The sequence below is a fragment of the Podarcis pityusensis genome, assembly GCF_964106645.2.
Source record: "Podarcis pityusensis genome assembly, chromosome: 8".
NCBI lineage: Eukaryota > Metazoa > Chordata > Lepidosauria > Squamata > Lacertidae > Podarcis > Podarcis pityusensis.
In genome coordinates this window covers 16,242,257-16,264,294 of record NC_138033.1, presented here as the reverse complement: position 1 = coordinate 16,264,294, position 22,038 = coordinate 16,242,257, and the positions used below count along the sequence as shown (strand labels likewise).

The window sequence follows — 22,038 nt, the reverse complement described above, 5'->3', positions numbered from 1 at the left end:
AGAGATGGCCTTTGCGATGGGAGCTCTGGTCCGTACTGAAATCCATGCTGAGGGGCCTATTGCTCATTCAGCTGGGTTCTGCATTCACTTTCCAAGTTACAGCCTGAGACGGGCACATCATGCACCTCATCCATGAATGCGTCTTCTTCACAGGAAGTGAGCCAGGGTACTGAGATACTTCTCCAGGGTCTCTACTAGTCCTGTACAGTTGCATAGTTTCCCCCTCCCTGAGGAGCCCAGAACCAAGTGTATCAATAGCAGCCCCACACAAAACAGCACCTTGACGCCCCCACTCACTGAGGAAGGTATCCTGGACCTTCAGCCCCACTGAGAAGGTCAGGGTGTGGGCAAAGAGGAACAGAAACTATTCTGGTATGTAGAGGAGAGGGTCAATGCCCTGCTTCTGTGAGTGCTTAAGTGCCTTGGGACAAACCCAGCAAAGGAGGTCAACAGACGCTTCAGTGTCCAGCAACAGGGCCTCCTGCCAGGATAAGCAAATGTCATGCAAATCTGTCGTCTCAATTGTCCTCTTTTTGGGCGATGCCTAAGTGCCCACCTGGATAAATTGGAATCTAGAAATCAATTACCCATGGATTAAAACAAAAGCCAGGTGGAACTTATAATGCTGTCCTATTTTAGCAGCACCATGAATTAGGCTGGATTCTGCTTCATGTAAGGATGCAAAATTGTATGGAAAGATGTAAGGTTTTCTCCACAAAATTACAAAATAACAACAACAACCTTTCCTGTTGCTGGACAATATGGAACCGATTGGCTAGAATCTTTGAGGATGGAAAGCCCCAAGAATCTGATTGGTCAGAATTCACATGGATTGGAAGCGTCTGGAGCACCCGAGTCGCCTAGGCAACCAGATGAATTTCAGAAGAAGTAGATGTTTCTCCATCTCATCCTCATCACAAAGGACAGCGAAAAATGGCACAAAGGTGAGGCTGAGATCCTATTGCGCAGAGGGTGCCATAAGGGTGAGATATTGTGCCCCCAACAAGTGTTGCCCAATTTCATTCAAAAGGCATGATGAAATTGAAAGACAAGAGCAAGGTCAGAGGTCCTGGGGTGGATCTACACCAGGCACCCCCAAACTCAGTCCTTCAGATGTTTTGGAACTACAATTCCTATCATCCCTGACCACTGGTCCTGTTAGCTAGGGATGATGGGAGTTGTAGTCCCAAAACATCTGGAGGGCCAAGTTTGGGGGTGCCTGATCTACACACGGGGGGGGGGGAGAGGGGAATTGCTATAAATAACTGAAAAATTAAATCATTATAACCAAAGAAAAACAGCCTATAGAAACGCTATACAGTGGTACCTTTGGTTCTCAAACTTAATCCGTTCCGGAAGTCTGCTCCAAAACCAAAGTGTTCCAAAACCAAGGCATGCTTTCCCATAGAAAGTAATGTAAAATGGATTCATCCGTTCCAGACTTTTAAAAACAACCCCTAAAACAGCAATTTAACACGGATTTTACTATCTAACAAAACCACTGATCCATAAAATAAAAGCAATACGCAATGTACTGCAGTCACACATTCAATCCATTAGTAGCTGAACCGGGTTCCACCGTCACAAAAACAAAACAAAAAGAGCAGCAAAAATGCAAAATAAATAGCGAACACAGACAGACCTCAGCGTAACACTCAAAACGGAAGTGTGGCACTCAAAATGGACCGCATTCGGCTTCCGGAAAAAGTTCCCAAACCAGAACACATACTTCCGGGTTTGCAGTGTTTGGTTTCCAAGCTGTTTGAGTACCAAAGCATTTGAGAACCAAGGTACCAACTGTAGAAACGTTTTGTGCTCTCCGGCGCCATCTGGTGCTGCATGTTTATAACACAATGAAATCTCTGTTTTCTGACTAATGTAGCTGAGTCCCTGGTTTCCCCCCCAAGAGTTCTTTTTTCAGCAACCTAAATTGCAGGGTGGGTGGGTGGGTGGAGTTCTATAGTCCTTGCTGTGTTGGGAAAGGGAAATCCCTACTGATCTACTCAAACTCACCCAAAAATGTATCCATCACTCCTTATCTACCTTCTGCCCCAGCCATGTCCGGCTGCCCCTTTCTTTCGCCTTGCACCTTTTCACGTCCCTGATGGTAATGTTTCCTCTCTTGTCCTCCACGCAGCAGGCCCACTTCCACGATGTCCTTAAGAATGCTAGCACGCCTCGATCTCTTGATGGAACCGCTGAGGATCAGCAGCGCCATCTGCTCTGCTGGAAGCTTGCTGTTGGAGTTTATTTCCCTGAGTACTCCCTACTGGGTACTGCAAAGTACCAAAAAAGGCCTAGTTCACAGTGGCCTCTGGACTATCTGCGTAGGTCCAGATTGCACCATGTATTGGTTCAATCTACTTGGTAAGGTCTTTTCCACTTCTATATCTTTCTATAAAATGCAAGCATGTCAAAACCAGGTTTCCAAGTATCTGGACCTGCCTTTAAGTTAGGAATAGACAGCGGCATTTCCACTCAATGTACAGGCCTCCAGATTCTGCTATATATAAACAGTACAATACAACAATAGACCAAAAATAATGGCATGTTTGATAGCTCAGGTAGTATCAACACATAGGGCTATGGCAGGGTTTATCAGGTCAGGAACGTCCTAGACCCTGAGATTTCAGAGCCCAAACCTGAGACCTAGTCTGAATATATATATATATATATATATATATATATATATATATATGCTGTGAAAACGCTTTTTAAAAAAATGTTTAAATATATATATTGAATTTCCCATAAGCTCACCATCACCATCTAGTGTCACATTTGTACAATGCACATAAAACGTTCTATTTGCAGAGGTGTCCCATTGGTGATGTCATGTGGTGATCCCTATGATGTCATTAAACATTAATCACAGTCACTGAGACCATTTGCAAAGATGAAGCTTAATTGCGAGAGGGAAGGAGGGAAGGGAGGGGGGCAGGATGCAGTGTCTTCTTCTTCTTCTTCTTCTTCTTCTTCTTCTTCTTCTTCTTCTTCTTCTTCTTCTTCTTCGCTTTCACTGACCTGGTGACTTGTGCTCTCCACCTGTGACTTGGAGGAGGGAAAGCAAACCTGAAGACTCCAGCTCAACCCTAGAGGTCTAGTACCCCTAGCTGCAGCAATGGGGAGTAGAACTCAAAAAAAGAGTCTTAAAGATGCCCATATTTCACACATTAAAAGAGGCAGAGTGTTATGAAGATATTCTGAAATAGTGTAAGAAATAAAGGCCTCCACCATATGACATAGAAATGGATTTTCCAGTTGATTGGAGACCCTCAAATTATACATCATTTCTCCCCAGCAATTGCCAGATTCCAACAGGAGTGCCAACTTGGCCCCATGACTGTTGCTGCCTGGGGCTGTGGGTGCCATGCAGCGTGCATGGCCCTGGCACCAAAATTTGTGGATGTCCGGCCCCTTCATGGAAAATTTTGTGGGTTCTCGGGTGCCCAGAGAGCCAGTACCTATGCATTCCAAATGTTCTCGTACCATAATGATAGCTGCAGCATCTTCCACCTTTGTGCAAAAGATATAGTTAGTTAAGGGTACTTTCTGGGAACCATAGTTCTGTGGCACTTAAACTACAGTGCCCAGAATTCTTTGGGGGAAAGTCATGTGCTTGAAATATGTGGCGTGTACCCAGCCTTGATGGCCTATGAAACCCCACCAGTGCTAGGATTCTACGAACAGAACGACCATGTTGTGAGTCATGGATGACACCCACACTGTATGTTTAAAGAACATGGCTTCCTCTAAAGAACCCTGGGAACTGTAGTGAGTGGCAAAACTACAGTTCCCAGAATTCTTTGGAGGAAGCCATGTACCCCCAAAGTGCTGCTTCTACCAGTTAATGTTACAAAAGTGACATAAAGTTTGTCAAAACGTTTGACTTTAAAGGGGAGGGGGGTAAGACAAATTTGTGGAGGGTGTGGCTGACAAGTGCTACTCGTCATGATGACGGTATTCAAACCTCCAAGATCAGAAGGTGCATGTCTTTGAATACCAGTCCCTGGGGAACAGCAGTTGGACAAGATCATTGTGCTCACATCGTGATTACAGACTTCCCATGCTGTGCACCCGGGGGCAGGGCTAGCCACCCACGGGGGCGGGGCGAACATCCCAGGGGGTGGGGTGGGGATGCTATACAGTGCAATGGCCCTCTAGATAGGCCATTGGTTTGAAGCAACAAGACTTATCTTAAATTCTTACTTTAACTTTCTTCTTTAAGCAAGAATGGGTTGCATCGACCGCTAGCCTACTCAGAGTAGACTATGTCACCTCCCTCAGGGTTGACATCCCCTCAGGGATGACACCCCAGGGCGGTCCTACACTGACTGGCATGTTCTCTCCCTCCTGGTCATTCGTTCGGGAGATTTAAAATCTTTCTCCAGCCCCAACATCACAGCGACTGTTACCTTAGAGGCATCAGCACACTTCAGGATCAGCAGAGTATAGGCAGTCAGCATACAGACTCAGTAGCGCAGCTTTTGGCTAAACTACGTTTATATACATATACACACTCAGAGCATCGTAACTCAGCTCCTTCCTCTTCAGCATCAGACAGCAAAAAGAAAGAACAAAGGACAAACGTCCTACATCATGGAAACACAGTAATACAAAAATCCTGTCTCCGTGACTTCCCACAATGTGGAATGAAAACATACACAGTCATGTGATAAAAACAATCCCATGACTGCAGCACGGGAAAAGAATTCTAACACTAGCCACCCGTGGTGGCAGGGCGAGCATCCCAGGGGGGCGGGGGGGCGATGTCACCCCCCTCAGGGATGACACCCGGGGCAGATTGCATCCAATGTACCCCCATTCCTCCGCCAGTGTCCATAGGGACTGTGGCAAAGAGGATGCTGGACTATATAGGCCATTGGTGTGATCCAACAAGACTCCTCTTAAATTCTTACGCTAACTTTCTTTTTTAAGCCGGGAGCAAGAATGGGTTGCGTCAACTGCTAGCCTACTCAGAGTAGACCCACTAAAATTCATGGACATGACTAACTCAGGTGCACTGATTTCGGTGGCACTACTTTGTCGGCGACCACCCAGTCACTCTACCCAGAATCCTTGCCCTTCCTAATGCTTCCTTTTCTGAATCACAGCCATACATATCCACTTCACCCGAGCCTTCCTGGTGATTGCATGTTTCTGCAGCTTCTTTTCTCTGCTTTGCGTCTGCATCTCATTTGAACGTGACCTGCTATTCAACATATCCCTGCTGAGAGCCGCCGTCACCTTCAGCCTCGTTTCAGGTAACCCCAAGGCGGGTTCTTATCCCAGAAGGGCCCATGTGGCTCAGTGGTAGAGCACCTGCTTTGCACACAGAAGCTCCCAGGTTCAATCCCCACCATCTCCAGCAGAGTTGAGAAAGAAGACTCCTTTCCTGGGAATCCCAAAGAGCTGCTGCTAGCTAGTCAGGATTCTTCAACCTTGAGCCCCTAGATGACAACAACTCCCACCATCGTTGACCATTGACAAAGCTGCCTGGGTAGGACAGGACTTGTTGTAGGCCAACAATACCTGGGGACCCAAGAATGAAGACTCCTGTCCTGAAACCCTGGCCTACTTGGTGGCAAATATATCAAATCCCCAGTCCTCACAGATCCATAATCCAAACCGAAGCACAGTCCCACAGAGATCCTGGAGCACCCAAGCTGTGGTCCATCAACAATGGACAGTTGAGCAGACACAGCACCTCAGCTCTGCTGCCATTTTATGCCTTGCATGCTGACTGCGGCATTTGGGTTTGGCAAGGCATGGGATCCTCACCTGTTCCAAGCCTAAGCCAGCTGAGGAATCGCCCACCTCCTCCCAGAGCTAGCAAGCCCCACCTGGCCAGCTAGGGAGCTGGGCTGTGGGCCCTTGCCTGCCTCAGCCTCCTGGAGTGCCCCACTCGCTGCTCCCTATGCCTCAGAGCCTGCCATGTTTGCGGAGACAGGGTCCCCTCTGGCTCTGGTGATGTCCTCTGTTGTTCTGGTTCCTGTGCACTGCCCTCCATCTCTTCATCATCCTCTGTCACCCCAGGAATGCTTCCTGCACCAACCTCACCTTCCCCATCCCACACATCCTGGTGTGTGCTAGTTCGGGCTACACCAGGCAGAGGGCCTTCTTGGTAGTGGCGCCCGCCCTGTGGAATGCCCTCCCATCAGATGTCAAGGAAATAAACAACTACCTGACTTTTAGAAAACATCTGAAGGCAGCCCTGTTTAGGGAACTTTTCAATGTTTGATGTTTTATTGTGTTTTTAATATTCTGTTGGAAACCGCCCAGAGTGGCTGGGGAGGCCCAGCCAGATGGGCGGGGCATAAGTTATTGTTGTTGTTGTTGTTTTATTTACACACCCCTCGCCAGAATCTTCTTCAGGTAATTTCTTACCTTTATTTCCAGGCCTTTGATGGACTGTGAGCTGTGACTATTGGGTATGTGTGTTGGGGTTGGGTTGTTTTTTTTTGTATGATAGTGTTTTATATTATTTCCTTCCTATGCAATTATGTTGTTTTGTTTTTAATTTATATATTCTCATTTTTAAAATCTCCTTTTTTTACCCCCAGCTCTCTTAATTTTGATTGGTATGGCAATATTTACATACGTGCAGAGGCACTCGCAACCTTACACCAATTATTCACTCGCATTCGGTTCGTCCTATGGCTTGGGCTGGGCTTCCGTTCCTATGCACCTCATTACAGGTGAGTCGAGTTTTGCACATGGGCCCCAAACATCTGCAGGTGTGTGTGGCCTTAACCTTGTCACTTCTTAATTATGAGAGGGGGAAAGGCTAGAGTTGAGCCTCGAAATGGAGGAGAATCAGATGGTAGACATTCTGGGTGAATCATAGAATCATAGAATCATAAAGTTGGAAGAGACCACAAGGGCCATCGAGTCCAACCCCCTGCCAAGCAGGAAACACCATCAGAGCACTCCTGACATATGGTTGTCAAGCCTCTGCTTAAAGACCTCCAAAGAAGGAGACTCCACCACACTCCTTGGCAGCAAATTCCACTGTCGAATAGCTCTTACTGTCAGGAAGTTCTTCCTAATGTTTAGGTGGAATCTTCTTTCTTGTAGTTTGGATCCATTGCTCCGTGTCCGCTTCTCTGGAGCAGCAGAAAACAACCTTTCTCCCTCCTCTATGTGACATCCTTTTATATATTTGAAGATGGCTATCATATCACCCCTTAACCTCCTCTTCTCCAGGCTAAACATGCCCAGCTCCCTTAGCCGTTCCTCATAAGGCATCGTTTCCAGGCCTTTGACCATTTTGGTTGCCCTCCTCTGGACACGTTCCAGTTGGTCAGTGTCCTTCTTGAATTGTGGTGCCCAGAACTGGACACAGTACTCCAGGTGAGGTCTGACCAGAGCAGAATACAGTGGCACTATTACTTCCCTTGATCTAGATGCTATACTCCTATTGATGCAGCCCAGAATTGCATTGGCTTTTTTAGCTGCCGCGTCACACTGTTGGCTCATGTCAAGTTTGTGGTCAACCAAGACTCCTAGATCCTTTTCACATGTACTGCTCTCAAGCCAGGTGTCACCCATCTTGTATTTGTGCCTCTCATTTTTTTTTGCCCAAGTGCAATACTTTACATTTCTCCCTGTTAAAGTTCATCTTGTTTGTTTTGGCCCAGTTCTCTAATCTGTCAAGGTCGTTTTGAAGTGTGATTCTGTCCTCTGGGGTGTTAGCCACCCCTCCCAGTTTGGTGTCATCTGCAAATTTGATCAGGATGCCCTTGAGTCCATCACCCAAGTCGCTGATAAAGATGTTGAATAAGACCGGGCCCAAGACAGAACCCTGTGGCACCCCACTAGTCACTCTTCTCCAGGATGAAGAGGAACCATTGATGAGCACCCTTTGGGTTCGGTCAGTCAGCCAGTTACAAATCCACTGAGTGGTAGCATAGTCAAGACCGCATTTTACCAGCTTCTTTACAAGAATATCATGGGGCACCTTGTCAAATGCCTTGCTGAGATCAAGGTAGGCTACATCCACTGCGTTCCCTTCATCTACCAGGCTTGTAATTCTGTCAAAAAACGAGATCAGGTTAGTCTGACATGACTTATTTTTCAGAAATCCATGCTGACTATTGGTGATCACAGCATTCCTTTCTAGGTGCTCACAGACTGTTTGCTTAATGATCTGCTCCAAAATCTTCCCTGGTATTGATGTCAGACTGACTGGGTGGTAATTATTTGGGTCCTCTCTTTCCCCCTTTTTGAAAATAGGGACAACATTTGCCCTCCTCCAGTCTGCCGGGACTTCGCCTGTTCTCCAGGAATTCTCAAAGATGACTGCCAGTAGTTCTGAGATCACATCTGCCAGTTCTTTTAATACTCTTGGATGCAGTTCATCTGGCCCTGGAGACTTGAATACATCTAGACTAGCCAAGTATTCTTGTACTGTCTCCTTAGTTATTCTGGGCTGTGTTTCCTCTGCTGAATCATTTGCTCCAAATTCTTCAGGTTGGGCATTGTTTTCTTTATCGGAGAAGACTGAGGCAAAGAAGGCATTGAGGAGTTCAGCCCTTTCTGTGTCCCCTGTTTGCATTTCACCATCTTCTCCTCTGAGTGACCCCACTGTTTCTTTGTTCTTCCTTTTGCTACGAACATACCCATAAAAGCCTTTTTTGTTGCTTTTAACCTCTCTAGCAAGCCTGAGTTCATTCTGTGCTTTAGCTTTTCTGACTTTGTGTCTACACGTGCTGGCTATTTGTTTGAATTCCTCTTTGGTGGTTTCCCCCCTTTTCCATTTTTTGTACACATCCTTTTTTAATTTAACTCAGTTAAAAGTTCTTTAGATAGCCACCCTGGCTTCTTTAGGCACCTTCCATGTTTCCGTCTCATTGGTATTGCCTGACGTTGTGCTTTTACTATCTCCCTCTTAACAAACTCCCAGCCATCATGAACTCCCTTTCCTTTTAGTATTACTGTCCATGGGATCTCACCCAGCACTTCCCTAAGTTTTATGAAGTCGGCTTTCTTAAAGTCAAGAAATTGAGTCCTAGTATGCTTGGCTGCTCCTTTCCGCTGTATAGTAAACTTCAGAAGAGCATGATCACTCGCGCCTAATGATCCTTCCACTTCTACCCCACTAACCAGGTCATCAACATTGGTTAGGACCAGATCTAAAATGGCTGTTCCTCTTGTTGCTTCTCCCACTTTCTGGACAATGAAGTTGTCTGCAAGGCCAGTGAGGAATCTCTTTGACCTTATGCTCTTGGCTGAGTTTGACATCCAACAAATATCCGGGTAATTGAAGTCCCCCATTACTACTATCTCCCTTCCTTTTGCATGCTTGGCCATCTGTTCCAGGAAGGCATCATCTATGTCCTCCGTTTGGCTTGGGGATCTATAGTAAACTCCCACAATGAGGTCACTGTTATTCTCTCCCTTAATTTTGACCCAAATGCTCTCACTTTGGCTTTGAAGGTTCTAAATCTTGGATCTCTTCACAGGTATACACATCCCTGACATATAATGCCACTCCTCCTCCTTTCTTGTCTGGTCTGTTTCTCTGAAATAGATTGTATCCCCCCATTATTACATTCCAATCGTGGGACTTATACCACCAGGTTTCAGTGATGCCTATTATGTCATATTTAGTTTGCTGTACCAAGAGCTCAAGCTCATCTTGTTTATTTCCCATGCTTTGCACATTAGTGTACAGACATTGAAGTCCATTAATCATTCCCCCGTGGTTCTGGTCCAGACTGCAAGGGAACAATACCATTTTTGGATGAATCCCTCCCTTTTTTTATTTAAAGAAAACCTCCCTGCAAGTTGGGACAGGGGATAAATTTGATTCAGTTCACATTAAAGGCAAAACTACCAATATCACACTTTCCAAACCAATATGAGAACAGAAACCCAGCCATCCTTCAAAATTCGCACTGCTCCAAATTTTGTTGGAGTTGGTTGCAGTTCTACAACCAATGTTTGCCAAAAATATATATGCATATGTTAAGGGAGAAGGTGCATCAAAACGACTATATTAGTGAAAGCAACATACAAAATTCACTTTCCAGTGGTACCTTGGTTCTCAAACTTAATGCGTTCTGGAGGTGTGTTCCAAAACCAAAGCATGCCAAAACCAAGGTCCACTATCCCATAGAAAGTGATGCAAAATGGATTGGTCCATTCCAGACTTTTTAAAACAACCCCTAAAACAGCAATTTAACATGAATTTTACTTTCTAACGAGACCATTGTTCCATTAAATGAAAGCGATAAACAATGTACTGCAGTCACACAATCAATCAATCAATCAATCAATCAATACATGAGTAGCTGAACTGGGTTCCACAGTCACAAAAACAAAACAAAAAGAGCAGCAAAAACGGAAAATTAATAACGAAAACAGACCTCAGCGTAACATTCAAAACGGAAGTGTGGCACTCAAATCGGAAGCGTAATACTCAAAATGGAACACTTACTTCTGGGTTTGCAGTGCTTGAGTACCAAGGTGTTCGGGAACCAAGGTACCACTGTATGGGGGGGGGGGAAGTGTTTGCAAAATTGTGTACATTAGCCCAAAGTGCACACAACAATATATTTAGTTGTGAAAAATTGAACTAAAAACCTGGATGGTTTCCATGAGGTTTTCTTTAAAACAGAAAAATTCAGATTGCTGCAGAAATTCAGAGAACTGAATTTAAAATTGACTAAGTCTGGCCCTAGCTCAGGGATCTCAGAAAACCGATGGGCTTATACAAACTCCTTTCTTTCACGTGTTAGTTTTTATTTATTTATTGGGTGTGTACATTTGCCAGACATTGCTCAGAGTTTCACACTCTGAGTTTCTTTCTCACGCTGCAGAGAATGGAGGAATCAAGAGCAGGCGAGAGGATCTGAGTCTTACATGTCTTTGCAGTGAGGAGGAATTGGGATTGCCAAATATGTAGATTGTCATATCTATATTTATACTGGAAGGAGTAAAGAAAGGGGCAGCTGAAACAGTATTTCAAAAGCTAGCAAAAACAAAAACAGCAGTTCAGCTATAATCCTAAAAGAGAAAATTCTAATTTTCCAGTGGTAACATGGGGGTGGGGAGAGAGAGCTCAGAAAACCCCCCACCATGTGAACTCATAACACCAAATTAAGAGATGAAATCCAGAATTTGCTCCCACTCAGGTTGATAATTTAATTCTCCTGGACCTGCTGCTTGCCCAGGAAATGCATAATTTGTTTTGCAGCATGTCTGGGGAATGGGGGGACTTTAAGAAACAAGGACCAGAAAGTAGGTGTTTGAGCTGTGCAGACTAGCTGAGGAGGGTTTTTTCCCCACTCCTCTCTGCTCGTCAAATGATCTGATGACCAGAGAAGCATGAGGAATTGGATTCCTATCAAGACCTGAGGTGTTTTGTATTTTAGGAGCTAAAATCTCTCTCTCTCTCTCCCCTCTCCTGTTTTCTTCCACCTAGCTGTACTACAAATATTGAGTCACAAAACATCTACCTACTAAGTCTGGGGGCCCAACTCTGCCACCGGGACCAGAAGAACTGCCAATAAGAGCATGGCTGCTATCCTATCATGAAATTTCAGACGTGGGATATTTCTCTGGGTTAAGTATAGCCATATTCTGGGTATCACGATGGTGTAGGACACAATGATGGAAAGTGCCTTGCTTGTCTCAGTGCAAATGTAATGGCCGGACCATGGTTTGACTTACATCAGTGGGCTTCCGGTTTGCCCCAGTTCCCATGAACAAACCATGGCTTGCCATGACATAACACAATTCAACTGGAAGCTGGGGCTGACCTGCTTGTGCAAACTATAGTTGTCCTGCATATCTTACTAGACCTTGACTTATCCACTCTTGAGATTAAAAAGGCTATTTTCAGTGCTAACTCTTTGTGATGATTTCCCCTGCAAGTATAATGCGATATAAACAGAGTGTTGGACTTTGTCTGGGGAGACCCAAGTTCAGGTGTTTGCCTGCCGGTGACATGGGTTCAGCCACCATCTCTCAGCCTGACCTACCTTGCAAGATGGTTGTATGGGTCGAAAAAGCAGGGAGGAGAAACACGTCTCCATAGAGAATGACCGAGATAAACAAAAAAGAAAAAACCCGACAAGATAAATAAAGTGCCTTGCTTCACCCCTCATTTGGTTTGCCTCCTTTTTGGCATATCTACACTGCAGAAGATGGACTGAAGAAACGTGAACATTTTTGGAGCTTTAGTGATGGTATGAAAAATGTTCTCACTGCATTCAGTACAACTGCACTGTTTTCTGTACTGGAGTAAGTTTTGGTAATCTGCAAGGACCCATGAAATATACTCAGAGTGGAACATGGATTTCATGCTCTTTATTCAGCTCATAGTGGTGAGGAGGAATGAAAGTTTCCCCAAAGTATCTGCTTTATATACATTATTCACACAATGGGCTGCACGTGATTGGCTAATTCCGGGATTCTCCTGTAGGCCAATCAGGTTGTGGATTCACTTCCATCTGGAGCTGGATTGGGTGGCTCCTGCAGACCAATCATACTGCTGCATTGTTCTAGGACCAATCAGACTGCTGCATTCTGAATCCTATTGTTCTAGGACCAATCAGATTGCTGCATTTTGGATCCTATTGTTCTAGGACCCATTAGACTGCTGCATTTTGGATCCTATTCAACTCAGTACATAACAACCCGGTAAAACACTGACCATGGAGGGAGTCTATTGGCTAGTGCCTGTGATGTCTTGTGATTTAATCCCACTTTCACACTATCACTGGGTGTTAAGAGGCACGGTGCCCCTTATGCATTGCCCCAAAGGAGGAAATGCACCACTGAAAGAAAGAGGACCAAAGCAGCTTACCTGTGAAGCAACAGTTCTGACATGTAGCACTATTACTTCCCTTGATCATTCCAGGAGTCAAGCAGGGGCAATACTGAGGCCACAGCAGCCTCCAAATAAAAAGGTTTTTCCCTGCAAACCACTATAGTCAAGGTCTCCAGGAGCTGTCTCAGTTTTCGAGCTTCTCAAAAGACTGGTGTTCTCCAGGTGCAGAAAATAAGAGTTTGGAAGACTAAGGTTGGTATTCTTCTTTTTTCAACTGGCAAAAATCCCCTTATATTACATGCAGGTCCTGCTATCCAAATGCCAGTTATGCAAAAATTCACTTATCCAAACATGAATAACCAGTACCCTAACCTCGCTATACACAGCGCAGATTCAGATATCCAAACAGCTGGACCTGCATGTAGTACAATAAACAAATGAGCAGCCTTAAACCAGCCTTAGGTTTTGATGTTTTGCCGGTTTGTGGCAGCTGTTTTGCCAGACACCATGGTGGGGGCAGTGGGCTGGAGAGAATGGACAAATAAGGGAGCATTTCCTCTCTCCTTATATGTGGTTTCAGAGCATTTTCTGGGGGGTTTGTTTTTTATCATTTTGGGGTCAAAATTCCATGGCCGGGACCGCATTGGAAAATTTCCCATAGGACTCAATGGAAATCGTTGACTTGTTATGTGAACGCTCGCCTAATGAATTATTTCCCGAGAATGCATTGTGTTCAGATAGCAAGACTTGCATGTGCCATGTGGGGAGGGCTACCATTTGCTGTTCAGCCTCAGACAGCAGCATGTCATGGGCTAGCCCCGAATGCTTGGAAGGCAACATCTTCATCAATTTAAACGTAGGGCAAATGCCTCTTAAAGCTAAGACTTGCAATGCAAGGCTAGTCGCAACCTAAGTTAACTGTCAGGGATACATTGCAAAGAAACTATAGTTGGGCTTAAAAAGGAATGGCCTTCTTGGCAGTGGCGCCCTCCCATCAGATATTGGGGAGCTAAAGAATTATACAGTGGTACCTTGGGTTACAGACACTTCAGGTTACAGATGCTTCGGGTTACAAACTCCACTAACCAGGAAGTGGTTGTTCTAGGTTAAGAACTTTGCTCCAGGATAAGAACAGAAATCGCACGCCAGCGGCGCAGCAGCAGCAGGAGGCCCCATTAGCAAAAGCGCGCCTCAGGTTAAGAATCATTTCAGGTTAATAATAATAATATTAATAATTTTTTATTTATACCCCGCCCTCCCCAGCCAAGGCCGGGCTCAGAGCGGCTTACAAGCAATAATAAAAACAAGATGAATGATTACAACTTAAAAACAAAAATAAAATACAACATTAAAATAATGGAACATTAAAATATTAAAATGTAGCCTCATCGCAGGAGGAGAAGGAAAAGAAAAAAGAAAGAGAGGGAGGGAGGGAATCAAATTGGCTCCAAGCCAAAGGCCAGGCGGAACAACTCTGTCTTACAGGCCCTGCGGAAAGAAATCAGATCCTGCAGGGCCCTGGTCTCATGAGGCAGAGCGTTCCACCAGGCCGGAGCCAGAGTTGAAAAGGCCCTGGCTCTGGTTGAAGCCAATCTAACTTCCTTAGGGCCTGGGACCACTAGGGTGTTGTTATTTATGGACCTTGAGGCTCTCTGTGGGGCATACCAGGAGAGGCGGTCCCATAGGTACGAGGGTCCTAGGCCGTGAAGGGCTTTAAAGGTCAAAAGCAGCACCTTAAATCTGACCCTGTACTCCACCGGGAGCCAGTGCAGCTTTAAAAGCACTGAGTGAATATGCTCCCATGGCAGAGACCCCATGAGGAGCCTCGCTGCAGCATTCTGTACCCGCTGGAGTTTCTGGGACAGCTTCAAGGGCAGCCCCGCGTAGAGCGAATTACAGTAGTCAAGCCTGGAGATGACCGTCGCATGGATCACTGTGGCCAGGTCGGGGAGGGAAAGGTAGGGGACCAACTGCTTGATGCGGCAAAGGTGGAAAAATGTCGCCTTGGCTGTTGCTATAACTTGCGCCTCCATGGAAAGGGAGGCGTCAAGGATTACACCCAAACTCTTAACGGAAGGCAATGGCACTAATTGGGCCCCCGCAAGAGAAGGGAGTTGGTTCCTCATCCCCATGCCATCCCGACCTAGCCATAGGACCTCTGTCTTCGAAGGATTTAGTTTCAATCGGCTCCCACGAAACCATCCAGCCACAGCTTCCAAGCATCTGGTCAGTGTGTTCGGGGCCGAGTCGGTGTGGCCATCCATCAGCAGATAGAGCAGAGTGTCATCAGCATATTTGTGAGAGCCCAGCCCAAAGCTCCGGATAATCGTTCAGCATCATGTGAGGGTTTTCAGCAACATTTTCTGACAATTTTCTTTTTTGCTCCCCCCCATTCCAAGTAATGTTCATTAATATGCTGTCCATTCTTCAACTTCTCAGTGGGTGTTGGGACCACTAACAACTACAGAACTTACTCTTTCTAAAACAACTCTTTAAATTACTCTTGGGACTTGGTATCTCCATCCAAAACTCTTTGGGAAGGCGTACACGGAAGACACGCAAGTCCCACCCTCAATGTTCTTAGGTTTAATGCTCCCTCCCCAGACCTCAAGCTTCCCCGTGTTATTCGGTGAAGTAGAACCCTCTACACGGTTATCCAAACTTGGGTCTCCAGCTGCTTTTGGACTACAACTCCCATCATCCCTAGCTAGCAGAACCTGTGGTCAAGGATGATGGGAATTGTAGTCCCAAAACAGCTGGAGACCCACGTTTGGGAAACGCGGGACTAGACAATAACTTAGATGTTATAACAAAAACCACGTTTGGGAAACGCAGGACTAGACAATAACTTAGACGTTATAACAAAAACCAACCTGATACACAGAGAATGCAAAACAAATGTTATGAATACCAAATAAAGTCACATTTTATCAAGGCTTGCCATTCTCATTATTGGCCTGTCATATACGTAATGAATGACCACCAATTAGAGCAAACTTCCTAGGTTTAGCTGTTTTCGCACTACAACGCCCATCACCCCTAGCTAGCAAGTTTGGGAAACCCTGACCCTCCTCTGCCAACAGGGACGCCAATAAAGCAAGGAGTCCATTTCTGCAAAGGAGCCTTCCCATAGTCACGTGAATGCAAGCAGAATGCTCCCTGCAGATCTTCACAGCACATCAAGTTGGAAATCAGGCAGGTTGGCAGGGAGCAGGAAATGCAACGCATGCAATGATGTTGAAGGTTGGGCTTGTGTGTGTGACCCTGCCTTGGGCACATTCAGAGCCTTTGCATGTTCAGACAAAGACCCAAGCGAATGTTTGGTTCATAGAATATGTGATGCGACGCAGGGTTAATTAAATACTGTACAAACACAACGCTGGAAAGCAGGTGAAAGGAATGCATACAGAGTTTTGTAAAGCCTCACCCAAGCAGTTTACATAGCTGGAAAAGAAAGGCAGTAGCATAAAGAAGAGAAAAGTGATAGGGAAAATAAAGGAAATGTTTCAAGCTCCTCTTTCAAAGACGACACACCCATTTCTTGCACAAGTGTTTGCTGTCTCCACACCACTCCTGCAAATTAATCCCCTTTCCAGAAAATCTTACGCTGTTTAAAAGAACGTTGGCACCTTTGGACCAAGGTCACCAGATCTCTCTATACTTTCAACCGGACAAGGAACAGACTCCTCGTTAAAAGGTGGTCACTGGAATTTCCATGTGCCTGAGGGTATATGTTATTATTACAGTAGTACCTCAGGTTACATACGCTTCAGGTTACATACGCTTCAGGTTACAGACTCCGCTAACCCAGAAATAGTGCTTCAGGTTAAGAACTTTACTTCAGGATGAGAACAGAAATTATGCTCCAGCGGCGCGGCAGCAGCAGGAGGCCCCATTAGCTAAAGTGGTGCTTCAGGTTAAGAACAGTTTCAGGTTAAGAATGGACCTCTGGAACGAATTAAGTACTTAACCCGAGGTATCCTTGTATTTGATTATCTCATTTCCAGTTGGTTGCTTTTAGAAATGTGAATAATTAAGTGGTATTTAAAACATTTTTTTTAAAAAAACAACAACCCCCAAAACCCAAAATGGCCATATAAATAGATTCAGTAGAGGTTCCCACTCCATAGCATAGGCCCTTCTGAGACTTGAGGGCTGAATCAAGTGAGGTTTTCTCTGGGAGAAATCTAAGCCACCATTCATGGAACCTATCTCTCACATTTCTGTATATATTTTTTCTAACACGTTTTGTCAATTTTTCCATTAGGGCTATGGACCAATGCTGGATGCACCACTTTCTTGTCATATTCAACTTTGCAGTTTTCCACCATTTAAAGGCCCTAATAAGGGTAAAGGTAAAGGGACCCCTGACCATTAGGACCAGTCGCGGATGACTCTGGGGTTGCGGCGCTCATCTTGCTTTACAGGTCGAGGGAGCCCGCCTACAGCTTCCGGGTCATGTGGCCAGCATGACTAAGCCGCTTCTGGAGAACCAGAGCAGCACACGGAAATGCCGTTTACCTTCTCGCCAGAGTCGTACCTATTTATCTACTTGCACTTTGACATGCTTTTGAACTGCTAGGTTGGCAGGACCAGGGACCGAGCAACGGGGGTTCTGATCAGCAAGTCCTAGGTTCTGTGGTTTAACCCACAGTGCCACACGCATCCCAAAGGCCCTAATAAGTAAAGGTAAAAGGTAAAGTTAAGTCCAGTCAAAGGCGTCTATGGGGTTGTGGCGCTCATCTCGCTTTCAGGCTGAGGGAGCTGGCGTTTGTCCACAGACAGCTTTCCGGGTCATGTGGCCAGCATGACTAAACTGATTCTGGCACAACGGAACACTGTGACAGAAACCAAAGTGCATGGAAATGCCATTTACCTTCCCACCATAGCGGTACCTATTTATCTATTTGCACTGGCATGCTTTCAAACTGCTAGGTTGGCAGGAGCTGGGACAAAGTAAAGGGAGCTTACCCTGTCATGGGGATTTGAACCACTGACCTTCCGATTGGCAAGCCCAAGAGGCTCAGTGGTTTAGACCACAGCGCCACCCGTGTCTACTAATAAGTTGAGACCAATGATTCTGGCAGAAAAGCGATATTCAACAATGGGGTGGTGCTGGCAGGGGAAACTTGGAAGGCATAGGGTTGCCAGGTGGCTGGCGAGGGGTGGTGCTAATTCATAGCCTGACATCCTCCTTTGTCTTTAGCGGTGGTTTGGTCTGCAGAAACCAGCAGGTGAAGCTCACCCATTCAGAGAATTTGAATGCTCAGCCATTCAGAGCCATTCAGAGAATTATGAAGAAAGCAAAAGTACACAAAGCTCGGCAGAGAGAGATGGGGGCCAACCACAGAGGGGCAGTGTCCATTGAGAGGCGGTGCCAATCTCTTCCTACCCCTTTTAAGGGGGGGTGGAGTCAGAGCATGCCAGGGACTTGTTCCAGAGTGCTGGCTTCAGCTGGAGAAAGGAGGAAGGGATTCTGAGGCAGGTGAGATGACAAATCTCTAGGTTTCTGTGGGAGAAAGGGGTATTTTTTAAAATAGCTGAAGGTGCTTGCAAAACAGAGTAGCTAATATATGGAACTGGGGTTCCTAGTTAACACCCCAAAATCCAACATTGCCTGATTCACTCCAAACCTGAGCAACTGGTTTGCAATCATTTTGCAACATTTTGCAACCCCCCCAATCCCCATACAAAGTAAGTGATATATCAAACTGGGCTTCCTATTTAACACCACACAAAATTCAACATTGGGCCCATCCATACTTCTGCTTGTGCCTTGCCTAGAAAGTACAGGTCCTAGCAGCTTTCTAGGCATGGGTCTGAGCAGTTTCCTCCTTGCCCCACTCCTTCCCAAGGAAAAACCTGCTCTCTAGCAGTAGATCAGAACCAATGGCAATCCGGGGGAAACACGAGAGCGGTTTTCCAGGGGGGTGGGAAGTAACAGGAGAAGAGGAAGTGTGGATAAGCCCATTGTCTTAGCCAAAATTTTGTAATTTGTTTTGCAGCACAAACCCCCACGTTTGGCAGCAGCCAAAATTGTGTGGCTGACTTGCCTAGTGGGTGGGCCTTACTGGTCACCCCAAATTCAATGTTGCTTTTATTACTCCAAAGTTTTGCCATTGTATCCATTACTCAGTTTTGTGGGCACCGCGAAACACAGGGATTCTACTGCAAAATGATTCGTATTGAATTGGACAATGCTAGGTTTTGGGGTGTTAACTATGAAGCCTGGTTTGATGCATCAGATACTCAATTTGAGAGGCCATGAAAGGGAGGGGTTGGTGCTGCAAAATGATCACAAAACTTTGGCATAGCTCTGTTGGGGGTCCCATATTTCTGGGTTCGTAGATATTCCTATGATGCCTATTTTGCTGTGAAAATTCATTTTTTGGGGGGGGGCATTGTTTTGTTCTGAGTCACTTTGCATATTTATTTAAAAAGGGGAGATATGAAAACTGGTAGGATAGGGTTGTATCCAACACTAGTCCTTGCAATGACATACACTTCAATTGTCCCAATTTTCCCGGGACATCCCGGAATTAAAGAAGCCAATTCAGCTTCTGATTTGATCCCAGAATGCCCTGTTTGCCCCTCCAGCACCACCACTGCTGAACTCAGAGTGGAGGATGAGCCGGTGCTTGAAGCCAGTGCTGACACTTGCAGTGTTGTCCCTCTATCACAAGAGCATGGCACCAAAAGACAGGCATCCCGATTTTCAAGAGAGGAAGGTTGGAGGGAGGTTTAGATTTTCTGCTTTGAATGTTGAGTTGGACAAAAGTGTCCACTCTGTGGTTCAAAAATGCATGAAAAATCTTATCAATGAGATGTGGTCATCGGCACTAGGATAAATAGGTTATAACAAGAACATTGCCTCCACATTTTGATTTTCAACTTTCTTTATAGCTATCCCATTGACTTTTTTTGTTTTGTTTAAAGGAAGTTAAAAGTCTGGGCCTCCTGCTGTGTGGGAGGATGAAAGTGATGATGAACTATAAATTGCACAAAGTTCTACCCCAAAATAAACTTAATTTATCTTTAGTTCACTCAGCAACCCTGAAAACTACTTTCAGGTCTAGCTCAGAGATATTTGAAGGAATTCAGTGAACTACATTATGCTATCCGTCTGCTCATTATCCACAAATTCACTTATCCAAACACAAAGAATTGTACCCAAACCTGGAATGTCCTGCTTTTCCTTAGGATATCCTTATTTTCATCAGAGAAATGTTGAAGGGTATGGTAGGATGTTCTATTTTCACTGGAGAGATGTTGGAGGGTATGAACCCAAGCCGAGGAGATAAGTAACTATAACCTTTATAAGACATCTGAAGGCAGCCCTGTATGTATGTTGGAAGCCACCCAGAGTGACTGGGAGAAAACAGTCAAATGGGCTAGGTATAAACATTATTAATATTGGTAGTATCATAGAATCATAGAGTTGGAAGAGACCACAAGGGCCATCGAGTCCAACCCCCTGCCAAGCAGGAAACACCATCAGAGCACTCCTGACATATGGTTGTCAAGCCTCTGCTTAAAGACCTCCAAAGAAGGAGACTCCACCACACTCCTTGGCAGCAAATTCCACTGTCGAACAGCTCTTACTGTCAGGAAGTTCTTCCTAATGTTTAGGTGGAATCTTCTTTCTTGTAATTTGGATCCATTGCTCCGTGTCCACTTCTCTGGAGCAGCAGAAAACAACCTTTCTCCCTCCTTTATGTGACATCCTTTTATATATTTGAACATGGCTATCATATCACCCCTTAACCTCCTCTTCTCCAGGCTAAACATGCCCAGCTCCCTTAGCCGTTCCTCATAAGGCATCGTTTCCAGGCCTTTGACCATTTTGGTTGCCCTCCTCTGGACACGTTCCAGTTTGTCAGTGTCCTTCTTGAACTGTGGTGCCCAGAACTGGACACAGTACTCCAGGTGAGGTCTGACCAGAGCAGAATACAGTGGCACTATTACTTCCCTTGATCTAGATGCTATACTCCTATTGATGCAGCCCAGAATTGCATTGGCTTTTTTAGCTGCCGCGTCACACTGTTGGCTCATGTCAAGTTTGTGGTCAACCAAGACTCCTAGATCCTTTTCACATGTACTGCTCTCAAGCCAGGTGTCACCCATCTTGTATTTGTGCCTCTCGTTTTGCCCAAGTGCAATACTTTACATTTCTCCCTGTCATCTTGTTTGTTTTGGCCCAGTTCTCTAATCTGTCAAGGTCGTTTTGAAGTGTGATCCTGTCCTCTCGGATGTTAGCCACCCCTCCCAGTTTGGTGTCATCTGCAAATTTGATCAGGATGCCCTTGAGTCCATCATCCAAGTCGTTGATAAAGATGTTGAATAAGACCGGGCCCAAGACAGAACCCTGTGGCACCCCACTAGTCACTCTTCTCCAGGATGAAGAGGAACCATTGATGAGCACCCTTTGGGTTCGGTCAGTCAGCCAGTTACAAATCCACTGAGTGGTAGCATAGTCAAGACCGCATTTTACCAGCTTCTTTACAAGAATATCATGGGGCACCTTGTCGAATGCCTTGCTGAAATCAAGGTAGGCTACATCCACTGCGTTCCCTTCATCTACCAGGCTTGTAATTCTGTCAAAAAACGAGATCAGGTTAGTCTGACATGACTTATTTTTCAGAAATCCATGCTGACTATTGGTGATCACAGCATTCCTTTCTAGGTGCTCACAGACTGTTTGCTTAATGATCTGCTCCAGAATCTTCCCTGATATTGATGTCAGACTGACTGGGCGGTAATTATTTGGGTCCTCTCTTTTCCCCTTTTTGAAAATAGGGAAAACATTTGCCCTCCTCCAGTCTGCCGGGACTTCGCCTGTTCTCCAGGAATTCTCAAAGATGACTGCCAGTGGTTCTGAGATCACACCTGCCAGTTCTTTTAATACTCTTGGATGCAGTTCATCTGGCCCTGGAGACTTGAATACATCTAAACTAGCCAAGTATTCTTGTACTATCTCCTTAGTTATTCTGGGCTGTGTTTCCTTAGCCGAATCATTTGCTCCAAATTCTTCAGGTCGGGCATTGTTTTCTTTATCGGAGAAGACTGAGGCAAAGAAGGCATTGAGGAGTTCAGCCCTTTCTGTGTCCCCTGTTTGCATTTCACCATCTTCTCCTCTGAGTGACCCCACTGTTTCTTTGTTCTTCCTTTTGCTACGAACATACCCGTAAAAGCCTTTTTTGTTGCTTTTAACCTCTCTAGCAAGCCTGAGTTCATTCTGTGCTTTAGCTTTTCTGACTTTG

At 45.4% G+C, this 22,038-nt stretch overlaps 2 protein-coding genes across 3 annotated transcripts in view; both read left to right on the top strand.

Moving 5' to 3' along the window:
- Window positions 1-821: 821 nt before the first annotated feature.
- Window positions 822-11,854, top strand: LOC308484462 (protein NKG7-like). 2 transcript variants are annotated; one of them, XM_081019440.1, is made up of 5 exons: window positions 822-944; window positions 2,138-2,367; window positions 5,115-5,264; window positions 6,564-6,698; window positions 11,429-11,854. In XM_081019440.1, exons 1-5 carry the CDS (start codon window positions 934-936, stop codon window positions 11,467-11,469), a joined length of 567 nt encoding a protein of 188 aa, XP_080875566.1. In that variant the 5' UTR covers window positions 822-933; the 3' UTR covers window positions 11,470-11,854. The 2 variants fall into 2 exon arrangements, with proteins under 2 accessions (XP_080875566.1, XP_080875567.1); XM_081019441.1 differs by having other exon boundaries at window positions 856-944; window positions 2,141-2,367.
- A 6,360-nt stretch (window positions 11,855-18,214) lies between these two features.
- Window positions 18,215-22,038, top strand: part of LOC308484478 (protein NKG7-like) — a 102,736-nt gene continuing 98,912 nt past the window's right edge. Inside the window, exon 1 of the mRNA XM_081019470.1 lies at window positions 18,215-18,263. The gene's annotated coding sequence lies outside the window, so the exon portion shown is untranslated. The remainder of the gene's footprint in view (window positions 18,264-22,038) is intronic.